We start from the raw sequence: 22896 nt of genomic DNA, 5'->3' as shown, positions 1-22896 counted from the left end.
AAATGTGTTTCCATGTGTCAAAATGAATATCAAGTGAGCTAGTATAATAATAAGGATTTAAATATGTTTTCATACTCATTTTCTGATTTCATTAAAAATGAAAATAAAAATGGCCAAAATAAACCCACCCTATAAAATATTATGTAATTTCTATTATATGAAAATGGGACCCATTAACCTTTAACTATCAAGCAATTTCTATTAATACTTATACATTGAACCTAAATCTTAAATTAATAGTTTCATACATTCTTTCCACTTATAATTTTTTCTATTATTTACTCATATCTATTTTATCTAATGTGAATTTTCAAGATGGAATATAACTAAAATGCCAAATGTGGTGGGATACTAAAGTTTTAAATGTGTTTCCATATGTCAAAAAGAATATCAAGTGAGCTAGTATAATAATAAGGATTTAATATGTATATATTAAAGGTGTAAATGTTTTTTTATAGTATTAATATATTATCTACTATTAATATGTTAATTAATATTGACTCTCAAATAAAAGCAATACAAATCATTGTTAGATAATGAAATATTAGTGTGAAAAACTTCACATGATAATGCATAGATATTAAACTCTAATAATAACATATATCAATAAGAATTGAGTATAATATCTAAACACTTTTAGAGTATAGATTTATTACACATTTAATCCATTATTTACTATTTATTTAAATTTTCATAAAAATCAATAATTAAATATAAATATACATGACACAATAAAAGTTATATATTGTCAAATGTATATATTTTTTCTAATGAGAACTTTACACGTGACAATATGTTCAAGACAATAGCTTTATGTCTTTATCTATAATAATTGATTCACCACTTCATCAAGATCTATAGACCAAACGCCTAATTGCAAATAAAACTATAACCACAATGATACGTACGTATAATACAAAAAAATGATATTTTCTTGATATTGTAATTTTCTCATCTTTTGATATTTTAAAAATTCAAACACATTTATATTATATCTTCTAATCATACTCTACTTTATTACTGTTCTTTTCCACCCTTCTTGCCTTATTTATATAACCTCAAACTTGAACAAAAAAATAAGAATCAAACTATTGCATACCATAAATAGTTATTGACCGAGAGAACATTTTCCAGAAAGTTTAATTTCAATCTATTATTAATGTAAATCATTTTCCAAGAGTTATATAATATAGTACGTCGTAGCTTTAATGATGAACATTTGTCACACAATATAGTGGACCGCCAGCTTATCTTCTTGTTTAGTTGGCTTAGACTATTGAGTGATTGGTTACGTGCTCTTTGGGGATATGGTACTCATATTTTACACTTTGATATTTCATTATTTATTTTAAATAGAGAAAAAAATATATTCGCTTATAATATATAAAATTTATATATTATTATTGTATCATTAAAATATATCCACATATAATATCCCAATTAACTGGATAAATTTTGCAATAACAATGCATACATATTATATTATTTTAAATTTCCATTGTAAAATTAATATTTAATAAATAATTGATAATTCAACCAAAGTCCAAAACTTACTCAAAGTGAATATTTTGATTAAATAATTCCTATCTGTTAAAATATTTTAGAAATTCATGTACGAAACTACAAAGTACAAACTACCCATAGCTTACTCAAAGTGTGTCATTTTGGTTTATTTCCCCCTCTTCATCCAAGATTCTTAGGCAAACTCTTGGATTTATAGTTAATTGAAACTACAATTTGGTTTCTCCTTCTAAACTCTACACCTCATCAGGCCAAGTTTGGGAAATACAGAATTAAGGACCCAAATCTTCCTCAATTATGTCTCTAAATAAATTACAGTGGGTTAAAATAATATCATATAATACGAGCAAAATATAAGATTTCTTCTTAATTGTTAATATTTTATTATGAAACAAGACAATAAATTTGATCAAGCTTATGAAGTAAATTGTCAATTGAAATTTGAAACAGATTATCAACAAAATCATGGAAAAATCATTGGACTTATGTTCTATAGACTTTTCACATATCTATCATTCTTAATTTCAGATATATACAATTGAGTAAAGCTTATCACACACTCAAATATAACCATATGTTCAAGGACTTTACAAATAGTAACAATTAATTAACAACCCCAGATCCAAACAACAAAAAAGACAAACAATTAAGTATACACAAGAAAAAAAAACACAAATTTACATGTTGGAGAATTAAGAAAGAAAGATAACCTTAGCTACCTACGTTTTCTTGACTTGGGTTTGGATTCATGAACTGATTTCTTCTTCCAAAAGAAACCACAAAGGCCACATGTAGCAACCTTAGGAGAAGGAGGGTCTATGGATGGTTCTGCAACGTTGACCGTTCGATATGGTCTAGCCTCCATTAACGTGTCACTTGGTCCTTCACTATTTCCTTCTCTTTCCACTCTTTGGTTTTCTTCATTTTGGTTTTGGTTCAGGTTTTGGATGAACTTATCATCCCACACCAAACCTGAAGAACCTTGTCTTCTGAATGATGTTATTGATCTTTGCAACCCAGTATCTGCCATATGAGTTTCTATGCTATGACTCTTATCTCTCTTTTCTATCTATCAAATTTGATGGTTGAATTTTATGCCAAATTTTAATGAAACTACAACTAGTTATACAATATGATATTAGGATATATGGTCATGTTGGACCTTTGATTGTGAAATTCATGAGAGGCATGATGGGGTCAGGGAAAATGACAAATAAAATATTATATAATAAAGATGAAGATCACTAGGGAATCTAAATTATGGGTTTGGTTTAACTTTTTTGACAATATTAATATTAATATTCTTAAGAATATGTTAAGGAACTTGGTAAATTATAAAATATAATTTTGAGTGGTTCATTAAAAAAATTAACAAATAATATAGATGAAATTATCAGGTTATTCCTCTGAGTTATTCCTTTTGATATCGTAACATTTTTGCGTTTCGTTTTAATCCTATTTAATTTTTTATCGTAGTTCTGCTTTTTTTTAAAATAGTTTACAATAATGCGTGTTACTTAGTTCAAAATGAAAATAATATACAAAAAAAAACTCGTTGATATTTTTTTCTCTTGAAAACTAATTAAACCAAGTTAAAAAAGTATTTTTTTTATAAACAAAATGATCAAATAAAAGGCACAACGGGTGCTAACCCAAATACAAATCAATAGTCAATCATAAACTCCTGAAAATATGAGAACTATAAGACCTAGGATTTATATACCAATGAGCAAAATCATAATAGCAAGGACCACTAATAGAAGAGAACCAAGTCCAAGATCAGATCTGAATCAAATCCATAACATGAGTAAACCTGACCTCGTTAGCCGAAAAAATCGCATCGTTTCTCATTAGCCAAATCGACCATAACACAACGAACCATAACATTTCCTACCTTTTGGTGAACTATAAAAAGAATCATGCATCACCAAAAGATCAGAGATAGAATTAGGAAGAAGAATAGGAACTCTTACCGAGAGTAAACCTTTTCCACACTCTAGTCGCAAAGGGAGTAGCTAAAAGCATATGGTTTATTGTCTCAATTTGCTCCATACAAATAACACAATTCATATATAATCCATTAATAATATGTTGTCTATGAAGTTCCTCTTTAATGGTCAATCTCCTCATTAATAAAAAAAAGTATCTAAAGGTGAAATCTTACCGTTTTGGTAATAATGGATATACTTAATCTTAATAAAAGTTTACTTCTCGTCAACATAAGGACAAAGCAAAGCCATCTAACTTTTTTTAGTTACTATGTAACGAAATAACTTTACCAATTACTAACATTTGAATTTTTACGATAAATTTAAAATTATGAATTTTAGATGTAAATGATAAATCTCCATTCATTTTCTAAAACTATTTATGTCTAATCCATCCCATTCCTTATTTAAAAACTATTATTTTAATGCCTTTTTTTATCACACATCCAATCCATGTGTTACTTTTTCTTATCAAATATATATAAAACCATGTTCATTACATATATGTGCGGATATTGTCACCAGTATTCGTACTTCGTTAGCTTGTACTAGGAGATTAAGGTCAGGGCTATGGTTAGAGATTAATAAAGTAACAGATTTTATGACTAAGCTTAAGTCGCATTCACGATAAGACTTAGCATTTGGTCAATAGTTTCGGTTGATTGTGAGATCTTCCTACATCAAGATATGTATCCTTTGTTATATGACTAGTTAATTAACTTATCCAATCAATTTTTAATTTATAAAATTATTATGTATTATATTAGTGACTTTCCAAAGTACAAAAGTAGTGCTAGCATGACTATCACTTTTTTAAGTATTATTTGTACACTAAAGAATTGACATTTATAGATGACATCATCCTTTTGGGAAAATGAAAAATAAATTAGATTATCTATAATACCATATCCTCAAGTACTATGTTAGAATTCAATAAATATTTTTTATTTCTATTTTTTATTTCCATTTTCAAAAAAACAATTTTCATTTCCATGTTTATTGAAATATGAGTAATAAATAATGGTATAGTTGGATAATAAAATATAAATTTTTAATGAGTTTTCAAAACATCAAAACATTAGAAACATCATAGAAAAGTTAAAACATAAAAGATATGAAATAATGGAGTGACAAAAGTCTTAAAATTTTCAATAAGATATCATTGCATCACTATTAAAAAATGTTGAAAATAACAAATTTTCATATTTAAAATTTCCCGAAATTCATGTTTTCAGATATATGAAATGAAAACAACAATGCAAACTTATTTTTACTCTTCTTTTCTAATTTCATTGAAAATGAAAACAGAAAATAACAAAACAAACATACCATAAGTTTTTCAATTATTTCATTCAAGAATAATTAAAAATACGAACTTTTAATATACTTTTTAATGTCACATGTAAGCATCACTAAAATTATCTTATAGAGAAAGATAATATAAGATCCTTCCTTTCTCCGAAGAGAATGGTATCACCCGAGTGAACACTTGAATGTTCATGCAACATTATTTTTATTACGTCAACATCGTTCTGAAGTTGAGTCTTCACAGCATAAGAGTACCAAGTATACTAGAATCATGGCTACGTTGTCAAACTCAAAAGGAGAATCATTGGTAACTAATAAGTATGAGAAAATCACATTCTCATATTCGAATATAAGATAAAGTTGAACCTGTTTGGAGAATGGATTTAGGTTTAGAAATTTGATAATTGCATAAACCCAAGCCAAATGTCGAAATTGGTTCTAAGACATAGATAATTCTTAAATCCTTCAAAATCATTCAGATCTACTGAATGATAATATGGAACATGTTTAACCAGAGACATAAAGCATTTAACAAAAAACAAACAAAGCTATGTAGTGATCCACACCACATATTTTAAAAATACTGTCTTGGGGGAAGTCTAGTTTCAAGTTATGAATGTTTTGTTTTCAAGAGCACAAACTTCAAGTCAAATATCCATTTCACTTGGCATGTTTTCCTCAAGTGAATCATCATCAAGCCAATCACCATAAATTCGATTGATCTTCTTTGGTCCTTTCCACTTCAATAAACTCTTCTTCCCTGGCTCAACTTCATTTGCAAGAGGTGCTCTTGCTATGTTGACAAGAGGAGGTGCAACATCAATGACAGGAGCAGATGCAACTTTTGGCAATGATGGAGTGGGAGCATAGGTTGCAATTGGAATAGAAATTGCAGCTTCTGTATCGGTGCGTCCACCAAGAACTTGCAACTCTGATTTGCAACATCAAGATTATTATAGTTTTTCTCACAATAAGTAGATAAAAGTTATGATATGTTAATGAAAATCTACATTACCATCAGGGAAAAATCGACCAACGATTCATAGGAAATGCAACATTTCACTCACACATGATGTCTGCCTTTACACACAGTAATCATTAATCACATAAGATAAGAGGTTAATTACTTTTAGACAGAAGTGACATCTTTTGCATGAACAATTGTACAAAAGTTACCATAAAAAATTTGTAACATCTTGCCATATAATTTCAAGATTTCTTTATCTTGCAAAATTAGGATGCACGGATTTGGTAAGCACATAATTGTTGAAAGAATCTACTAACTATTGGCCCATTGTTTATAAAATGTGGACCACATAACATGACATTGGCATCCACAATTGCGTTAGGTCGTGATTATGGATCACGTTGGCTGCATCAAAACACAACATTACTATGATTTTAAACCCTAATTACAAACCAAATAGTTACCAAATCCTCCTTTAAAAAGATCTTGTTATTGAAAGAATCTAGTAACTATGACACAAACAAATATGAAATCAACCTTTAGAACATGATTCACCTAGAAACAAGATGAATTTAAATTCCATTATCTGATCAAAATTTTCTGAACACGACTAGAGAAAGTTAGTGAAAAACCAATTGTTGCCGAAAAAAAGCATACACAACTACAAGAATGATACACGTTCATTTCAAACACATAATTTGGTATCTTGTTTGAGTACATATATGATATCCTTGAATATCACTAACAACATCTCATAAAATAACCTTATAGGCTTATACTCATCATATAGACAAATCATAAATATGAAAACATGATTAAAGATAACAAAACAAATACAACACTGATATTCACGTACAACCAAATCCAATACTCAATATGAGAAGGGGAAAGAAATCAACAAACAAATGAGTTTTTCGAATAGCAAAATGGTGTACCTGATTCGCCATGTGCAAAGTTACAACCTTCTCCAAAAGGGCATTGGCCTCTAGTCTCCCACTTGATGCATAGCTTAGTCTTCCAAAAAGTAGATCTTATCTTTCCCCTAGCAGCATTTAAACCCACATTCATAACCACAGCCTTATTAGTTTTTGAATTATTATAATCATAGCCATCCCCATAGGACTTTGGGGATTCATTAGTCCCAATTTTGATTGCTGAGCTCTCTCTAATCCTTCCAGAATCATCCCTGAACTTGGAAGGATCCTCATGAAGAAAACTACACCTTTCACCATAAGGACATTCCTCCCCATTACAGTACTTCTTGCACAGCTTCATCTTATGTATAATTGTCTGATCATCATCCCAATTCCACGCAGCTAGCTTTTGTTCTTCGTTGTTGTTGCGCAAGCCAATGAGCTCCTGCCAATTAGGCGGTGGCTTCCTCATATCTTCAACACCATGTGCAAAGTTGCAATTCTCACCATTCGTGCAAGAACCAAGCCTGAAATTGATGCACATTCGAGTCTTGTAGAAAATGTGGCCCATTCCGGTTCCCAGTTTATTAGAGATAGGGTTGTTGTTGTTGTTCTTCGCTGGATGCATCATCATCATTGGAGGAGGATATGGCAGTGCATTGGAGTGGTTGTTGTTGTTACTCTCAGAGGAAGTTGTTCTGGTTCTCTTGAACAATGGGGATTGATCATGATCATCAGATGGTGAGTGTTGAATGAATGGTTCATTGTTCACTGGGAATTGTGGTGGAGCACTTAAAACAATGGCATCGGTTAGTGAATCAGAAGCATATGGTGGTGATGAAGTAACAAAAGGTGGCAAAGCATCAAAAAAACTCATGGTGAAAAATTCTATCAAATTCAAATTGAAAACAAATGATGGATTCTTGGTGATCAATCCTTATAGTTGTTGTCTTTTATAAAACCTTAATTGACTGAGCACTAAATTTAAGCATAAAAAAGGAAATTACACAATGAATCTATCTTAAAAAATGTATCTTCTAGAGAAACAAAAAGAATTCTTCTACAAAATTTTAACATGTATTGTATCAGCTTAAGCTCTCAAAATTTTGAAAAACTTAAATAATTTCAAAAATATTAAATGTGAATTAAATTATTCATTTTAACATGTCTTAAACCATACGATAGAGACTAATTTAACATTAAAATAGATAATTTAATATACTTTTGATATTTTTAGAGATCATTTTCGAATTTCAATTTTTGAAGAATCAAATTAGTACACCTAAAAAATTTTAGGAACCAAAATATATATTTACTATTTAATTAAATATAAAAAATTATTATTATAACTAAAGAGTAAGAGCGTTTGTACCCAAAAAAAAGTAAGAGTGTCATAATATATTGCTTCTCTCATCCAATATCCATTGCACTTAGATCCATGTACCAAAAACTTGAATCTCTAATGTTTTTATTTTTATTTTCAACTGATTACCTTAAAAGTTATTATGTAATTTAATTCATTTATTATTATTATTATTATTATTTTACTTTAAATAGTTTTCCATAAAATGGAAATAGATCTTTAATGCATTGTTTGAATTGGTAATAGAATGAAATAAAATTGTAAAGATAATAAACATTTCGTTTCATTTTTTTTTACGATTAATCCACATTTCACATTTTGCAATACTCATTATTCATGATGATATAATATATGAGACTTCCACGAAATGAGGTGGGGAAATTGTACACAACTTTACTCATGAAATGAGAGACTTTTATAGACGTATTAGCCACTAAGCAATAATTTCACAACTATAGTGAAAGAAGATAAAATTGAATTAGTCTCAATTCATAATAATTTTTATTTTTAAAACATAAGTAATCATTCTACATCTAATTTTATATTATGAGTGGGTAGAGGTAATAAAATTATCCACAGTCTATTTAAATTAAATCCATCTAAATCTATATGTTATAACTAATTGACTTAAATAGATATAATATATTGAATAATGATGATAATAGATAGATTTAAATTTTTCTTTTATATCAATAAATACCTATGAATATACTCATTTGGATATTGAATAACCAATCCTTCCAAAAAAAGTAAAAAATAACACTATTTCTTTTTCAATTTCATTTAATATTTAAGAAAATTAAATTTAAACAAATTAATCTATGATATTTACTCTCACTTTTAGTATTTTATTAAATTGATATTAATTATAAAACATGTGTACGTAGTTAATATTAAAAGTTCATTCTTAAATACATACTATATATAAATATGAGAAAAAATATATGCACTGAAAGTGTATGAGTTTTATACACTATCAACACATCATTCACCATTTATATTTAATTGTCATTGACTTTTCAAATGAATGGTATATTAACCTTTACATTGACAATGCATAAATATTACACTCTATAAATATTTGTGAAAAACTTAACATGTAGACCCTTAAATGTTGCATGTTTTTATAATATTACATTTTTTTTTAAAAGTTCAAAAATCACTTTCTTTAAAAAAAATCACTTTAAAAAAATTGATCTTTAAAATGTGATTTTAAAAAATGTTTTGTTGACATAATAGTTTTTAAATTAATGATTTTCTTCAATAGTATTTTTAATTCCAATAAAAAAATCGAATGAATTGAATAACTATTCATTCAAATCCATAAAAATAAAGTCATACATGAATTGAATTGATTGAAATTCATCCATTAAATTTAGATATTGATAGATTGAATAACTTAAAATATACTTTAAATAAATTTATATAAATTAATGAACAATTTTTCATCAATTTATTAGCATCTAACTCCAAATATATCCATCAATTTGCCACCCTTATTAGTGGCCCTATTTGGACTCAAATAAGATTACCCCTTTAATAATATTTATATAATTTGTACTTAAAACCAATTTTTAGAGTTAAAATAATATTATAAAAAATTTATTTATATGATTCGATCTAAAACTTATTGTCCATGAGTAAGACTCCTCTACATTAATGGAAAGTTAAGTTATATTTTTAGTGTATTTTTAAAGGCAAAATTGTAATTATAATAAAAACTAAACGTTACAAATGTCATTTCTTTTGAGTTTTTAGTGTATTTTTCCACTACTTGTCTCTCAAGTCTAACTCCTTATCCATTTAGTACAACAATTAAGTCACGAAGTCAGGAACAATTTTAATAAAAAATCACCAGTTGTGTAAAACAACATTGTTTTGCCTTTAAATGCTCCGTAGACACTGAGTGAGAGAAAAGTGAAGTTCTTGGATTACAATGCATTGTTGGAAAGTTGAAAATGCAACTAAGTGAAAATAAGGTAAGGAGTATATTAATTACCGTAGGACAATAGTTCCACGGCCATAACTATAAGGCTTCTTGACTCCAGAAGTTGTAGGAACATGTTTCCTTGCATACTAAGAATAACAATGTGATTAGATGAGAAAATTGCAAAGATAATTGAATAATGAAAAAGAGGCCACAAGGGTTTAGTTTCTTACGTTCTTAGCGAGTGGTTTCATTGGGGGCTTGAGAGAGGTTTGCTTCGAACGAGGCATGATCTTAGATTGAAAACTAAGTGAAGGCGAAATTCAAGTTGTAAGTGAGGGAAAGAGACCTGAGTGAATGTTGAGTGTGACGAAAAAAAGAAGGAGAAAATGTGTTCTTATAGAGAGATAAAAGAGGATTATGTCCATTAGTGAAAGATTGTTATGCATTTGTTGATGTAATATGTATATCTATATCTATATTTTTATATCTATACTATATATAAAGGCAAGATGTAGTGTAATTATATTATTAACTAATTTTTAATTCCTTATTTTGCCCTAATGTTTGCAAGTGCATAACCCACCATATTATATTTTTATCATCGTCAGACACAATCACACCTTCCAAAAAATGATTACTTGAATAAGAAGGGATTAAGTTATACAAAAGAACAAAAGGTTTAATTGCTTAAGGCAGAAAGTCATGAAGGAAATGAAATGGTTTGCTTGCAAGTGATACTTCTATTTTTCACTGCCATAAATTTAAGCATTAACTGAGTTTCCCTTTTCTCTTCTTCCAAGGGAAACTATTCACTCTTACTAGCATAAATGTTTTTTTTTTCCATGTTCCCACCTTATCTTCTCTTGCATAGGACAAAAACAAAACCAACATGTAATTAGCAACAAGAGGTTACTAGTCAATAAAGTCATTTTACACAATTTTAGAATAGGAGGGATTCACTTTAAGTTTTTTACACCCGCTACTCATCCTAATTATCAATTTTAAGTACATCTAATGGTTTAAATCTACTTACTAATTCAAATTATTATATTTCCTTAAAATTGATGGCTAAGATGTAGAGTAAATTTAAAAAACTTACTAAGTAAATCCCTTTTCATTTTAGAATACATGGATATTTTATCTATTTCTCCGGATTTGTTCATTAAATTGGGATTCAGTCATAACAGTTAACATCTTCAAAGCTTATATACAAAAAGCTACCTTAAAGAAACCCCAGAATATTTAGAAGGCAATGTAATAGACTAATAGGGCACAGCGAGAAAGAAATAACATATATATTCCTTTTGACTCCACATCAACATTCCAAGGTTGCTATTTTAAAATCAATGAAGAAGATCACAAAAGGGTAATGAAACTCTACCCATGATTTGAAATTTAGTATTGGTTCCAAATTTTGGAGCATAACATTTGCAGCTTCTAAAGCTAAATTATCTCATTGATGATTATGGAAATTAATACAAATGGATTTCACAACCTTATTGTCAGTACATCTAGCAAGAAACAACAATAGCCGAATATCCTTCCTATTGAAAAACTTTGTCATAATTCTAACATAGGGTCTTCATCTATGATTAACATAGAGCTTAAAATAGGGAAATCAAGAAAAAATGTTGTGTGAATAAGAAAGCTGTCAAGGGAAATCAAAGATTTTGCATGTGTTCTGAAATTCTTCTTTCAGTCTGCACCACCTGAAATATAAGTAATAAATGTATCAAGGGAATGATGTTAAGTAGCATTTTCTGAAAACATATTCAAAGATTTATCAAAAAAGAAAAGGTGAAATGTCCAGCAGACTAAACTTGTCTCACCAAAATCCTTGGGCATTTTGCATTTGAAGCATTCTGTCCTGCTAGCATAATTATGCACTCCACAGCCATATCTATTACATTAGGAAAAGGAAAACAAATGTGAACTATTACATTAGAAAAAGGAAGGAAATGGATATAAGTACTATATTGTGTTTAGTTGATAAAAGGACAATTATAGAAGAAATGTAGTATGAGTACTGAAAATATGAAGATAATGTAAACTGAAGTGACCTTGGGCAAATCCAGTCACCATTCTTCCATCCTGGGGGTAAATTGCAATCAGATACATGTCCTCCAGAACCTTCCATGTTTCCTCCATATCCAGAAGAATAGTCATCTTTCAGTGCACCACATCTATAGCAGTTTGATCTGCTGGCATAGTTGTGAGCTCCACACTTCATAGTAGTGCAAAACCAGTCCCCTGCTAGTGTTTCAGTCTTGTTGCATTGATAAGTTGATGGGTCAGGGCCTCCAAACTTGGGGTACCCACAACTTTGGCATGCATCCCTCTTCTTGAAGTTTATGTGTTCGCAGACACCACACATCCAATCTCCTCTAGACCCGCTCATTTTTCCTGTTTAATATAAGCATGTAAGTTGGGAGATTACAAGTTAAGGTTTTATAGATTCTTAGTTCAGCCAGATAAGAGTTACTATATGTCATCTCATTGAGTATTTAGGCTTGTACCCATATCACATGGCCATGTATTGCGAAAATAACGTGGAAGCATAAAATGAATATTGTGAATCTTCATTGATTGCTTAAAGGATTACAAGTCATGTGCTTATATACACAATACAAAGATAACTTGTGATACAAATAACAACTAAACAAACTCTTAACAAACTAACTAAGATATTAAGCACATGTGTAAAATGTGCAAAATGTGTCATGGTAGCTTTGATCTCCAATACCATGAGAAATATTAATGACCCTTCTTTTGTAACCTTATTTTTTATTAAAAGGCATGCAAAGTGATCCATAGAAGTTATTTCATAAGGAATTATAGTCTTGCATGATAGCATACTCATTCAAGATAGCATAGTAGTTATTATATGAGTTCAAGTACCCTTGCTTCAAGATGAATAAACCAAGACATTCCACTTGTACTGCTTTGCAAATAAAGATTGTTTATAACATTCATGCATGAGAAATTATGTAATACGTGAGTGCCAAACATAGAAAGTTAGGAACAATATAAACTTACCTTTTAAGAAGAATTATGAATGACAGAAGTATCACTCAAGCAATAGTTTGTTGTTGCTAGAGTACTAGCTTAAACTGCTTGTAATATAAGTCAAGATGGTGAGTTTGGTGCTTGTATTGTGAGTCTTTATATAGTAGTTGTAAGACCTCTTGTAGGGGACATGATGACATGAATGTCCCTTTTCGTTCCCCCGAAATCTAGAAATGTTTTTCTTCTGATAGATTCCAAAATAAATTCACTTTAAAATGCAGATAAAATATCTTACTACTGTTTCTCTCATTTTTCTTAGAAAGTGCGGGAATTGGGTTTCTTGATGTGTTGTAATCATATTGCATGTGTATACCCGTTTTTTCCATGTAGTCTTTTTAGCCCATCTTTACATTATTCCTATGCATTATTGAGAGGAACATATCCTAGGGAAGGAAGGCTATATGAGGGGTAGCTATTATGTCATAGATAGAAAACAATGCAATATATACTCTGAACCCCACCTATGTCTTAAAAAATGCATTACACTCTACACGTTAGGCTCATTCAACTTGCAAATAAACCTTCACTGGATAAGTTTATGCAGTCATGGGTAGCATCCATGCAGTTAAAAGGAAAGGACAGACAGTGAAAATAGTTATGGGGAATCAATTCATATCTCATGCAAATCCTTTGGCAACTTCTTTTTTTCTTTAATTTGTTTCACTTGCTTTATGGCAATAATTGAAATGCCATTCAAAGATTCATGTTCAATATGGCAACATCGATGCTTTTCTTTTCCTTCTTTATTTGTATTATTCATTATATATATACTAAATGCATGTTTAAATTCCACGGTAGCAAGAACTGAAGTTTAGCGCTTATAATAACTTGTACATGTTTGCATATTAAGCACTGGTTATGATGCTCTTTAGAATTGATTATTCACGTATAATAAAGGCATGCCAAATCTTGATACAGTAGTTAGAAAGAAAACAAGATATCGCATGCCACAGTCTCTTTCTTGATACATCTTAATGCATGAAAATATTCCCTTTAGTTTCTCTCTCTTTATCTTATGTTTTTTATGGCAAGTATGTGAAAACTTTTTGAGAATAAATATGCGGCGGGTCGATGAAGGGTAGAATATACAGGTGAACATGGTCATGTAGGTTTCAGAAAAGTGCTACAGTGGAATCAAAGTCCATTGAAGAGGTAGAAGTAGAAGTGTAGAACTAACATTGGCATCAATGCTAGCGTGTTAACCATTGGATTCGATAAGAAAGAATCTGATCATCACTAATAAAACCTTAGAGATTAATATATACCTCCACTCTTTTATTCTCAACGTATGAATATTCTTAAAATGGGACCATTCACCATTCTATGTCTTTTCAATAATACACAACAATATTCCACATCCTAACGACACTGCCTCCAAAATATAGCCGTTGCTTTTAGATTTTTGAACATTACAACCCCACCACCACAAACTTGGCATAGTTAAATCTCCATGTTTATCAAAATGGAGAGAATAACATTGGGTTTTATTAGTTTGAGGATTAAAAATGGAGAGGTTATGCGTTATAAACTTACTATCATTCTTTTTAAATCCACAACCAAGATATATGCATCTTTCTGGTGCTATATTCCTTTGATCGCAAATTGATATTTTTCAGTGGTATTTTATATTCAAATTCGATTAAAGTAGATGGGAAGAGTTAAGGCTCTAAAATGCATTAAAATTAATTCAGAAGAAATGGCTAGGTTACATACTTTTATAACTTGCTCTATGCTTAAAGCATGTCCAGATCTTTTATTATTCATGACAGATATTTGCTTTACCAAAGTATCACACCTTGGATCATGGTCTTGATTCTAAAAGTGTCTTGATTCTAAAAGTTGATATAGTGGGAAACAGCAAAATTTGAATTGCTCATTGGACTAGTTATGAATCAAAAGGGTATAAATCATGCATTCAAATCGACTATTTTACACATAAAGCTATTGATCAGTTTGTTGAATAACCTAATCAATCAAATTAATTTTAGAAAAAGTCAAAACATTGTTGTCTTGAGAGGAAAACAAATTATTTTGTCCTTACATTTATCATTATTAGAGTTTTATTTTTTTTATAAGTTTATATTATAATAAAACTTTAGTTATTTAATTGATTTTTAAATTTATTTGTCCTTTTTTTGTTGCGATTAAAATATAAAATTTATATTATTTGATTATATTTTTAATTTATTTGTGAGATTTAAAGTTATTAAATCATGTTAGTATTATAAAATTTAAATCAATTTAAATAGTCAAACTACTAATTCACTAATTTAATCATTGATCTAATAACCACAATGAATCCATTACTAGTCCAAATTTAATAATTGGATTTTAAATTAGCTGAGAATTAGATTTGGTAAATAAAAAGATAGGCTGGAGTCAAAAAGTGTCACGAAGTATTTTGAGAATACTCACTCTTCCATCCTTATCACCAATCTTATCTTTTCAATTGATTCTGTATCCATGTATGGATGATGTGTATAATATTAGAATAAATTTGTAAAATTCATTTCGAATTAGATATATATAAATTATTTCTTATGTTTATGCTTTTTAAATATATATCAAAATTGCATTGAGCTCAAATTATTCACTAATCACATTTTTAATTTCCCGTATTTAAATTGAATTTCAAATTTAAAGAGTCATTTAATTATCATATTATATTGGTATTATCATCCTCACCTTTTTTTATAAGTGCTAATCCCAACAAATGTTGTTAACAGGAATCAAAACATTGACTTTGGAGATCAAGTACTATATCAACACTTGTTAATATTTGATTATCATATTTAATCATTACTCAATAATTTTATACATGAAGGAAAGTTAACTACCAACCATATTTAGAAATATCGCTTCAGTGGCAACAGTTGCCGTAACCACCGAAAACACCAAAGACACCAACAATGGTTGTCTCATCACTTGTTACTTCTTCTTCTACTACTTCGATTTTTCACGTTCTTCCAAGCAATTCCGATCCTCCGTACAAACTCCTTCAAAACCACCCTTCTCTTAACCTCCTCTCTCAATGCAATAGCATCAACACCTTCAAACAAATCCACTCTCATTTCATCAAAACCGGTCTTCACAACACCCTCTTCGCCCAGAGCAAACTCATTCAATTCTGTGCACTTTCCCCTTTCGGCGAATTCTCTTACGCTCTCTCCCTCTTCCATTCCATACCACAGCAACAACAACAACTCAATCATTTTATCTGGAACACCATCATTCGTGGCCACTACTTAACCCTTTCTCCCATTTCATCATTAGAAGCTTACACTCGTATGTTGGAATCTGGGGTGGTGCCCAATTCCTACACTTTTCCTTTCCTTTTCAAGTCTTGTGCCAAAACGAAGGCTACCCATGAAGGGAAACAGCTTCACGCGCATGTCCTTAAGCTTCGGCTTCACTCTGATGCACATGTACATACTTCAATTATTACTATGTATGCACGTGTTGGTGAATTGGATGATGCGCGGTTGGTGTTTGATAAAAGTACTCTTAGAGATGCGGTGTCTTTTACGGCTCTGATAACTGGGTATATCTCCATGGGTTATGTTGATGATGCTAGACAACTTTTTGATGAAATTCCAACCAAGGACGTTGTGTCTTGGAATGCCATGGTTGCGGGGTATGTTCAAAGTTCTCGTTTTGAAGAAGCATTGGCTTGCTTTAAGGAGATGCAGAAGGCAAATGTGCCGCCTAATCAGAGTACAATGGTGACTGTACTTTCTGCTTGTGGTCATTTAGGAGAACTTGAGTTGGGGAACTGGATTAGTTCTTGGGTTAGAGATCATGGGCTTGGCTCAAATATTCAGATTACGAATGCGCTCATCGATATGTATTCCAAGTGTGGTGAAGTTGAGAAGGCTCGTCAATTGTTTGATGGAGTAAAGGATAGAGATGTGATTTCATGGAATACTATGATCAGTGGTTATTCTTACAAGGGTTTCTATGAAGAAGCATTAGCACTCTTTGACCTCATGCTTAGATCAAACATAACGCCTAATGATGTAACCTTTTTGAGTGTTCTTCCAGCTTGTGCCTGCCTTGGAGCCCTTGAACTTGGCAAGTGGATTCATGCCTATATTGATAAAAACTTGAAGAGCACAAGCAATGCTTCTCTTTGGACAAGTCTCATAGACATGTATGCAAAATGTGGATGCATTGAGGTGGCCGAACAAGTGTTTAGAAGTATGGATTTTAGAAGTTTAGCTTCTTGGAATGCCATGATATCAGGGTATGCCATGCATGGACATGCAGAGAGGGCTCTTGGTCTTTTCTCGGAAATGGTTAATGAAGGATTCCAACCCGATGACATCACATTTGTTGGAGTCTTATCTGCTTGTACTCAAGCTAGTTTGGTAGATCTTGGACACCAGTATTTCAATTCAATGATCCAAGATTACAGAATTTCACCAAAACTGCAACACTATGGTTGCATGATAGATCTCCTAGCTAGAGCTGGGAAATTTGAAGAAGCTAAAATTTTGATGAGGAACATGGAAATGGAGCCAGATGGAGCTATATGGGGTTCTCTGCTTAGTGCTTGTAAGGTCCATGGAAATGTCGAGTTCGGTGAATATGTTGCAGAACGACTCTTTCAATTGGAGCCGGAAAATCCTGGTGCATTTGTGCTTTTGTCAAACATATACGCAGGAGCTGGAAGATGGGATGATGTAGCTAGGATAAGAACCAAGTTAAATGACAAAGGAATGAAAAAAGTGCCTGGTTGCACCTCTATAGAAGTTGATGGTGTTGTTCATGAATTCCTTGTTGGTGATAAGTTCCATCAACAGAATGAAAACATTTATAGAATGTTGAATGAGGTAGATAAGGTTTTGGAGGAGGCTGGGTTTGTGCCTGATACTTCTGAGGTACTCTATGACATGGATGAGGAGTGGAAGGAAGGAGCTTTGGCTCAACACAGTGAGAAGCTGGCTATTGCTTTTGGTTTGATAAGCACAAAGCCTGGTACTGCAATTAGGATAGTGAAGAATCTTCGTGTTTGTGGAAACTGCCATTCTGCTACCAAGCTCATATCCAAGATCTTCAATAGGGAAATAATTGCAAGAGATAGGAACCGTTTTCACCATTTTAAAGATGGGTTTTGTTCTTGTAATGACTGCTGGTGAATATTAATTTATCTATTCAATCGAATAAGATGTACAGATGGAAAATTGAATGATTTGCATTCATATAATTGATTGATAATTGATACGTTTATGCTCTATCGTAATTGAAAAGCAAATCCTTCTTTAGTTATGCTACAATATCCTAGTGAGGTGCAACAGAATCCAATATCCAAGATTATCCATTTGGAATTCATGCATTCTTGAAGGAGTTCTTTCTTGCAGTTGCCAAAATGGTCTTGTCAGCTACTATGAAATATGCAGCTCCAGCCACTACAAACATAATAATATTGTAGTTAGTTAGATAATTAAATAGATGATTAAATCTCTAACAATGATTATATTGCAGCACTTAGGATAACTAAACTAACCTGTTGAAATAATTAGAGCCTGAGCAGTGGGATTGAGGTTGGTTCTTGCCCAAGGCAGCATCTTTACACTAGCCACCTGCATATCAAACACAATTCAATATAAACTAGTACGAGACCGTGCATTCGCACGAGCGAGAATCAATTTTGCATGAATGTATGAACAGTATGTGCTTATACTTACAGTTGGAATAGCAGTGGCAACAGTAGCAACAATAGCTGCCTTAGCTCCTGCCATCACACCCTCTGTTTACACACCACAATTTTACCAAATCAGTTAGGCCATGTAAAAAAAATCCAACTTTTATAAGATTTTACATATCAATAGAAAAGTATAGATTACCATGAGAGCAGTGTTTGGCTAAGGCCAACTTTTGATCCAGAAAAGCCAAGCTTGTCCTCTCAAGTGGAGAATTAGCTACAACATTTCCCTTGGCCATCTTTGTAGATATAATTGAACAAAAGATAATAATAACGGAGCAAGTGTTTTAGTTAAGTGGTGAATAATTGGAGTAGTTTTAGATGAATGAAGAGTGGTTGAAGCTGCTAGCATATTTATACTACAAATTAGTGAAAACAGAGGAACCATAGTAGGCAAGACTAAACTAAAGGAGTTTGATGGTTTCATATGAAATCCACTGTCTCTGACACTAGTTTTCACTTGGGTTTCTGTTATGCGCGGTTGATTCTGTTGCTCTTCCTACAATACCCCTCATTTTAAGGGGTATAATGAAATTAGTTATGTGAAAACAAGGGTTTGGGAGTCATTTCAGATTCTCGCCTTAGACATATGGTCTCATCTAATCTCTGATATTGGGATGCGACCATAGTTAAGGAAACTGATTTTTATATTACCAGATTTCATTACCATCTACTTCTATATTTTAAGGTGAGTGTAGACAAATATAATGAATATAATGTTAGAAATTTTTTATTGTCAGTTTAATATATATGTATAATCAGTGGAAAGATTTATGCATATTTAATATATGATTTATCATTTATTTGTATTATTTGTTTGAAGAACAAATGCTAAACTTAACATGAATAATTAATAATATACGGGTTGTGTACAAAACTGATTAGTACATTTTTTTTATGAAGATGTAAAATTGTAAAAGAATGTCATATTATATTTTATTATTTAAATAAGAAAATCTACATTCAATAGCGTAATATTTATGTACTATTTGTATAAAGATTTATATGAATTTATTATATTATCTATAATTTATTTGTATTACTTTTATTTAGTAATAATAATTAAAAGTCAATGTTTGATGATGATATAAAGATTCTGAAATTGGCAATTGTGATGCAATTTTTGTCTCTTTTATATATAGTTGTTCACCTGTAATGCAATTTTTATATCAATTCAATTAATATTTTGTCAATCTCAAATATTCTCATTTTTTTAATTGGAACTTACAAGATATCCACAATTTTTATATTTTACACACTTATTTTCTGTGAAATCCACCTAAGCACACAAGCATATATTGTTTATAGGAGTTGCATTGTAAGTTGTAACAACTGTTGCTGCTGAGTGCTCTAATAAATTGAAGGCAAAATTCTTCAATTTTCTCCATTATCTTAATTATATTTTTTTTTTTTGGGAAAAATAGCATTCTAAACTTTATTATCCTTTTCAAATTGGTACTATAATCTAATTTCCCCCTAATTATAATTCCTTAAATTTAACTATCGGTCACATTAATCTTACATAAAGATAATATTAAATTAAAGTAACAAAAAATTATAACTCATTCATTTTTTAATATTGAATGTTATTTTATTTTATTTTTTTATTTTGTAACAATATTAATGCATTAACTATTTTTAACTCGATAATTTATTTATTCTTTTTTCTCAATCAATTTGTATTTTGATGATGTTTTCCTCGAGATATAATCGTTGACTAACTTGTATTGTTACATTGTTACTATTGTGAGTCTGATTGTATCAATTTCCTTATTATCTATGAGTAGTTTAAGAATATATTTATACATAGACTAATTTCATCAAGTGATAAAGTTTAAAGAATAATTATGAAGAAAAAATAATTGATAAGGCCTACTTACATATATACACTTCCCTTCTTTTTTAAACTTTGTTACATAACTTTATTTTATTAAATTGATTTCAAAAGTTGAATATCTTTTCCATTTATAAAGTTATCCATTTCATCTCATTGGTGGGAAAACATAATTTTATTATTATTAAATTTTAAATTTTGTCTATAATGCTAAAAATAGATTCCTTTTTAGAGTGTCTTACTAAATGATAACTTATGAAAGGAGAAAACAAACCAACATTATTTCAAGCACATCTTCTATATAAAAAAAAGTGTTCCAGTAGATATGACCCTTATTCTTAATGGTCAGAACACTTAATTTGTAAAGGTGATAACTGATAAATGGTGATAAAGAGATAAACATTGGTGATTGGTGAAGCCTAATTTGATTGGGACCTCTTTATATACTTTTTCTGATGCCATTTCTCTCTTATGAGATAGGACCTAGACTGTTTTGCCTAAATAGTTGATCCATGAACTGGTCTCATAGTTATGCACTATGTGGGTGACCCAAATCTTCATAATCAATATAATTTTAATTTTACATGAGGTAGTTTCAACAAGAAAATTATGTTTCAAAATGTGCATAATATAGATTGACATTTTCTTTTATATTAATGCACAATAGAATTCTACATCTGATAGATTTTGAGGTGATGTATACTAACTAACTTCAATCACTTTCCAAGTGGATTTATGGTTAACTAAAGTCGAATAAACATGTGCAGGAATGAAAAGAAATTATTTGCATTCATATAAAGTAACTGATAATTGGTACATTTATGCTCTGATCTCTTGTTATTGAGATGCAAATCTCTATTTATAATACATAGTGCAACCTCATTTAATATCCAAGATTATCCATTTGGAATTCATGCATTCTTGAAGGAGTTCTTTCTTGCAGATGCCAAAATGGTCTTATCAGCTACTATGAAATATGCTGCTCCAGCCACTACAAACATAATAATATTATAGTTAGTTAGATAATTAAATCTCTATCGCTGAGCCGATCTTCTAATCGCGACCCAATTTTCGGGTGGAAGACCGGCTCAGCAACTATCTCTAACCATGATTAATTCTAGCACAACACTAAGAATGAGTAAACAAACTAACTGGTTGAAACAATGAGAGCTTGAGCAGTGGGATTGAGATTGGCTCTTGCCCAAGGCAACATTCTTACACTAGCCAGCTGCATATCAACCACAATACTAATTAGACATTTACCAAATATTTCTCTTATAATATTAACAAGTGGATAAGTAAAGAGAGAAAAATTTGTCCAAATTTTTCTGCATGAAATGAAAGTAAAGTTAATAAATGGAAGAGATAATTACAGTTGGAATGGCAGTAGCAACAGTAGCAGCAATAGCTGCCTTAGCTCCTGCTATAACACCCTCTGTTCACACACCATAATATACCAAATCAGTCATCAAAAAAATTCAATGTTATTATGCTTCAACATTATGGTGTTTCTACATAACAATTGTTAAAAGATTTAGAAATCCATAGAAAAAGTATAGATTACCATGAGAACAGCGCCTAGCTAATGCCAATTTTTGATCTAGAGAAGCCAAGCTGACCCTCTCAAATGGAGAATTAGCTGCAACATTTTCTTTGGCCATCTTCAAGTGATTTAATTGAACAAAAGCTAATAATAATGGAGCAAGTGTTTTAGACTTTTAGTTAACAGATGAATAGGAGAATAGATTTGGATGAGGAGAGATTGTAGTTTATAACATATTTATACAATGGATTTGATAGAAAGTAGAGTAAAGACTTAGTTTTTTATTATTTTTGGTGGAGTGAGGAGTTTGATGGTTTTATGTGAAATCCACTGTCTTGGGACACTAGTTTTCACTTGGGTTTCTGTTGTGGTAGGTTAATTCTTTTTGCTGTTCCCAAAATAGTCCTCTTTTCAGAGGGTTGTAATGATATTAGCTCTGTGGAAACAGGGGTATGGGAGTAATTTTAGCTTCATACCTTAGCCATGTGGTCCAGTCTAATCTAGTATCTGGGGATGCAAATGGCAAAATATCTTGAAGGAAAAAGATTTTTATGTCACCTGAATTTATTGGCATAAGGTGACTGTAGAATATGATATTAATGTATCAGTAACTTTTTCATTGTTTATTTAAAAAAAGTATGCAATTTTCAATTATTTTTACTACTTATCGTAACTTTAATTCAAGAAGATATTTTCAATAAAGTTTTGTAATCTTCAAAAAAAGTGAAGTAAATATTAGTTGTTTACGTAAGAGGTAA

The 22896-nt window shown here is 30.6% G+C and overlaps 6 protein-coding genes across 7 annotated transcripts; 1 reads left to right on the top strand and 5 right to left on the bottom strand.

Annotated features, from left to right (window-relative positions):
• LOC109354386 (uncharacterized protein At1g15400-like) lies at window positions 2237-2551 on the bottom strand. Its single transcript, XM_019597263.1, has one exon. It carries the CDS (start codon window positions 2549-2551, stop codon window positions 2237-2239), a length of 315 nt encoding a protein of 104 aa, XP_019452808.1.
• LOC109345375 (zinc finger CCCH domain-containing protein 39-like) lies at window positions 5173-10347 on the bottom strand. 2 transcript variants are annotated; one of them, XM_019584347.1, is made up of 4 exons: window positions 10222-10347; window positions 10061-10137; window positions 6720-7489; window positions 5173-5748 (listed from the first exon to the last, which is right to left on the bottom strand). In XM_019584347.1, exons 1-4 carry the CDS (start codon window positions 10276-10278, stop codon window positions 5465-5467), a joined length of 1188 nt encoding a protein of 395 aa, XP_019439892.1. In that variant the 5' UTR covers window positions 10279-10347; the 3' UTR covers window positions 5173-5464. The 2 variants fall into 2 exon arrangements, with proteins under 2 accessions (XP_019439892.1, XP_019439899.1); XM_019584354.1 differs by lacking the exons at window positions 10061-10137; window positions 10222-10347 and having other exon boundaries at window positions 6720-7584.
• LOC109345396 (zinc finger Ran-binding domain-containing protein 2-like) lies at window positions 11448-13111 on the bottom strand. The gene is made up of 4 exons (XM_019584379.1): window positions 13028-13111; window positions 12052-12394; window positions 11821-11891; window positions 11448-11700 (listed from the first exon to the last, which is right to left on the bottom strand). Exons 2-4 carry the CDS (start codon window positions 12387-12389, stop codon window positions 11687-11689), a joined length of 423 nt encoding a protein of 140 aa, XP_019439924.1. The 5' UTR covers window positions 12390-12394; window positions 13028-13111; the 3' UTR covers window positions 11448-11686.
• LOC109345363 (pentatricopeptide repeat-containing protein At1g08070, chloroplastic) lies at window positions 15930-18246 on the top strand. Its single transcript, XM_019584322.1, has one exon. The coding sequence runs from the start codon at window positions 15967-15969 to the stop codon at window positions 18193-18195; it is 2229 nt and encodes a 742-aa protein (XP_019439867.1). The 5' UTR covers window positions 15930-15966; the 3' UTR covers window positions 18196-18246.
• Window positions 18234-19205, bottom strand: LOC109345414 (early nodulin-93-like). Its single transcript, XM_019584402.1, has 4 exons — window positions 18904-19205; window positions 18745-18806; window positions 18564-18639; window positions 18234-18465 (listed from the first exon to the last, which is right to left on the bottom strand). The coding sequence occupies exons 1-4, from the start codon at window positions 18998-19000 to the stop codon at window positions 18386-18388; spliced, it is 315 nt and encodes a 104-aa protein (XP_019439947.1). The 5' UTR covers window positions 19001-19205; the 3' UTR covers window positions 18234-18385.
• LOC109345405 (early nodulin-93-like) lies at window positions 21366-22301 on the bottom strand. Its single transcript, XM_019584391.1, has 4 exons — window positions 22160-22301; window positions 21969-22030; window positions 21748-21823; window positions 21366-21586 (listed from the first exon to the last, which is right to left on the bottom strand). Exons 1-4 carry the CDS (start codon window positions 22254-22256, stop codon window positions 21507-21509), a joined length of 315 nt encoding a protein of 104 aa, XP_019439936.1. The 5' UTR covers window positions 22257-22301; the 3' UTR covers window positions 21366-21506.

This window comes from Lupinus angustifolius, chromosome LG01 (assembly GCF_001865875.1).
Source record: "Lupinus angustifolius cultivar Tanjil chromosome LG01, LupAngTanjil_v1.0, whole genome shotgun sequence".
In the NCBI taxonomy this organism is placed as follows: domain Eukaryota; kingdom Viridiplantae; phylum Streptophyta; class Magnoliopsida; order Fabales; family Fabaceae; genus Lupinus; species Lupinus angustifolius.
This window is presented reverse-complemented; position numbering and strand designations above follow the sequence as displayed.

Coding starts and splice junctions, on each gene's coding strand:
- LOC109345375 (XM_019584347.1), bottom strand. CDS start 10,278: ATGCCTCGTTCGAAGCAAACCTCTCTCAAGCCCCCAATGAAACCACTC. Junction 10,138..10,221: donor TGAAACCACTCGCTAAGAAC/GTAAGAAACTAA, acceptor TGTTATTCTTAG/TATGCAAGGAAACATGTTCC. Junction 5,749..6,719: donor CTTTGCACATGGCGAATCAG/GTACACCATTTT, acceptor GTTGCAAATCAG/AGTTGCAAGTTCTTGGTGGA.
- LOC109354386 (XM_019597263.1), bottom strand. CDS start 2,551: ATGGCAGATACTGGGTTGCAAAGATCAATAACATCATTCAGAAGACAA.
- LOC109345396 (XM_019584379.1), bottom strand. CDS start 12,389: ATGAGCGGGTCTAGAGGAGATTGGATGTGTGGTGTCTGCGAACACATA. Junction 11,892..12,051: donor GGTGACTGGATTTGCCCAAG/GTCACTTCAGTT, acceptor CTAATGTAATAG/ATATGGCTGTGGAGTGCATA.
- LOC109345414 (XM_019584402.1), bottom strand. CDS start 19,000: ATGGCCAAGGGAAATGTTGTAGCTAATTCTCCACTTGAGAGGACAAGC. Junction 18,807..18,903: donor AGCCAAACACTGCTCTCATG/GTAATCTATACT, acceptor GTGTGTAAACAG/AGGGTGTGATGGCAGGAGCT. Junction 18,466..18,563: donor GGCTCTAATTATTTCAACAG/GTTAGTTTAGTT, acceptor TTATGTTTGTAG/TGGCTGGAGCTGCATATTTC.
- LOC109345363 (XM_019584322.1), top strand. CDS start 15,967: ATGGTTGTCTCATCACTTGTTACTTCTTCTTCTACTACTTCGATTTTT.
- LOC109345405 (XM_019584391.1), bottom strand. CDS start 22,256: ATGGCCAAAGAAAATGTTGCAGCTAATTCTCCATTTGAGAGGGTCAGC. Junction 22,031..22,159: donor AGCTAGGCGCTGTTCTCATG/GTAATCTATACT, acceptor GTGTGTGAACAG/AGGGTGTTATAGCAGGAGCT. Junction 21,824..21,968: donor TTGCTACTGCCATTCCAACT/GTAATTATCTCT, acceptor GTTGATATGCAG/CTGGCTAGTGTAAGAATGTT.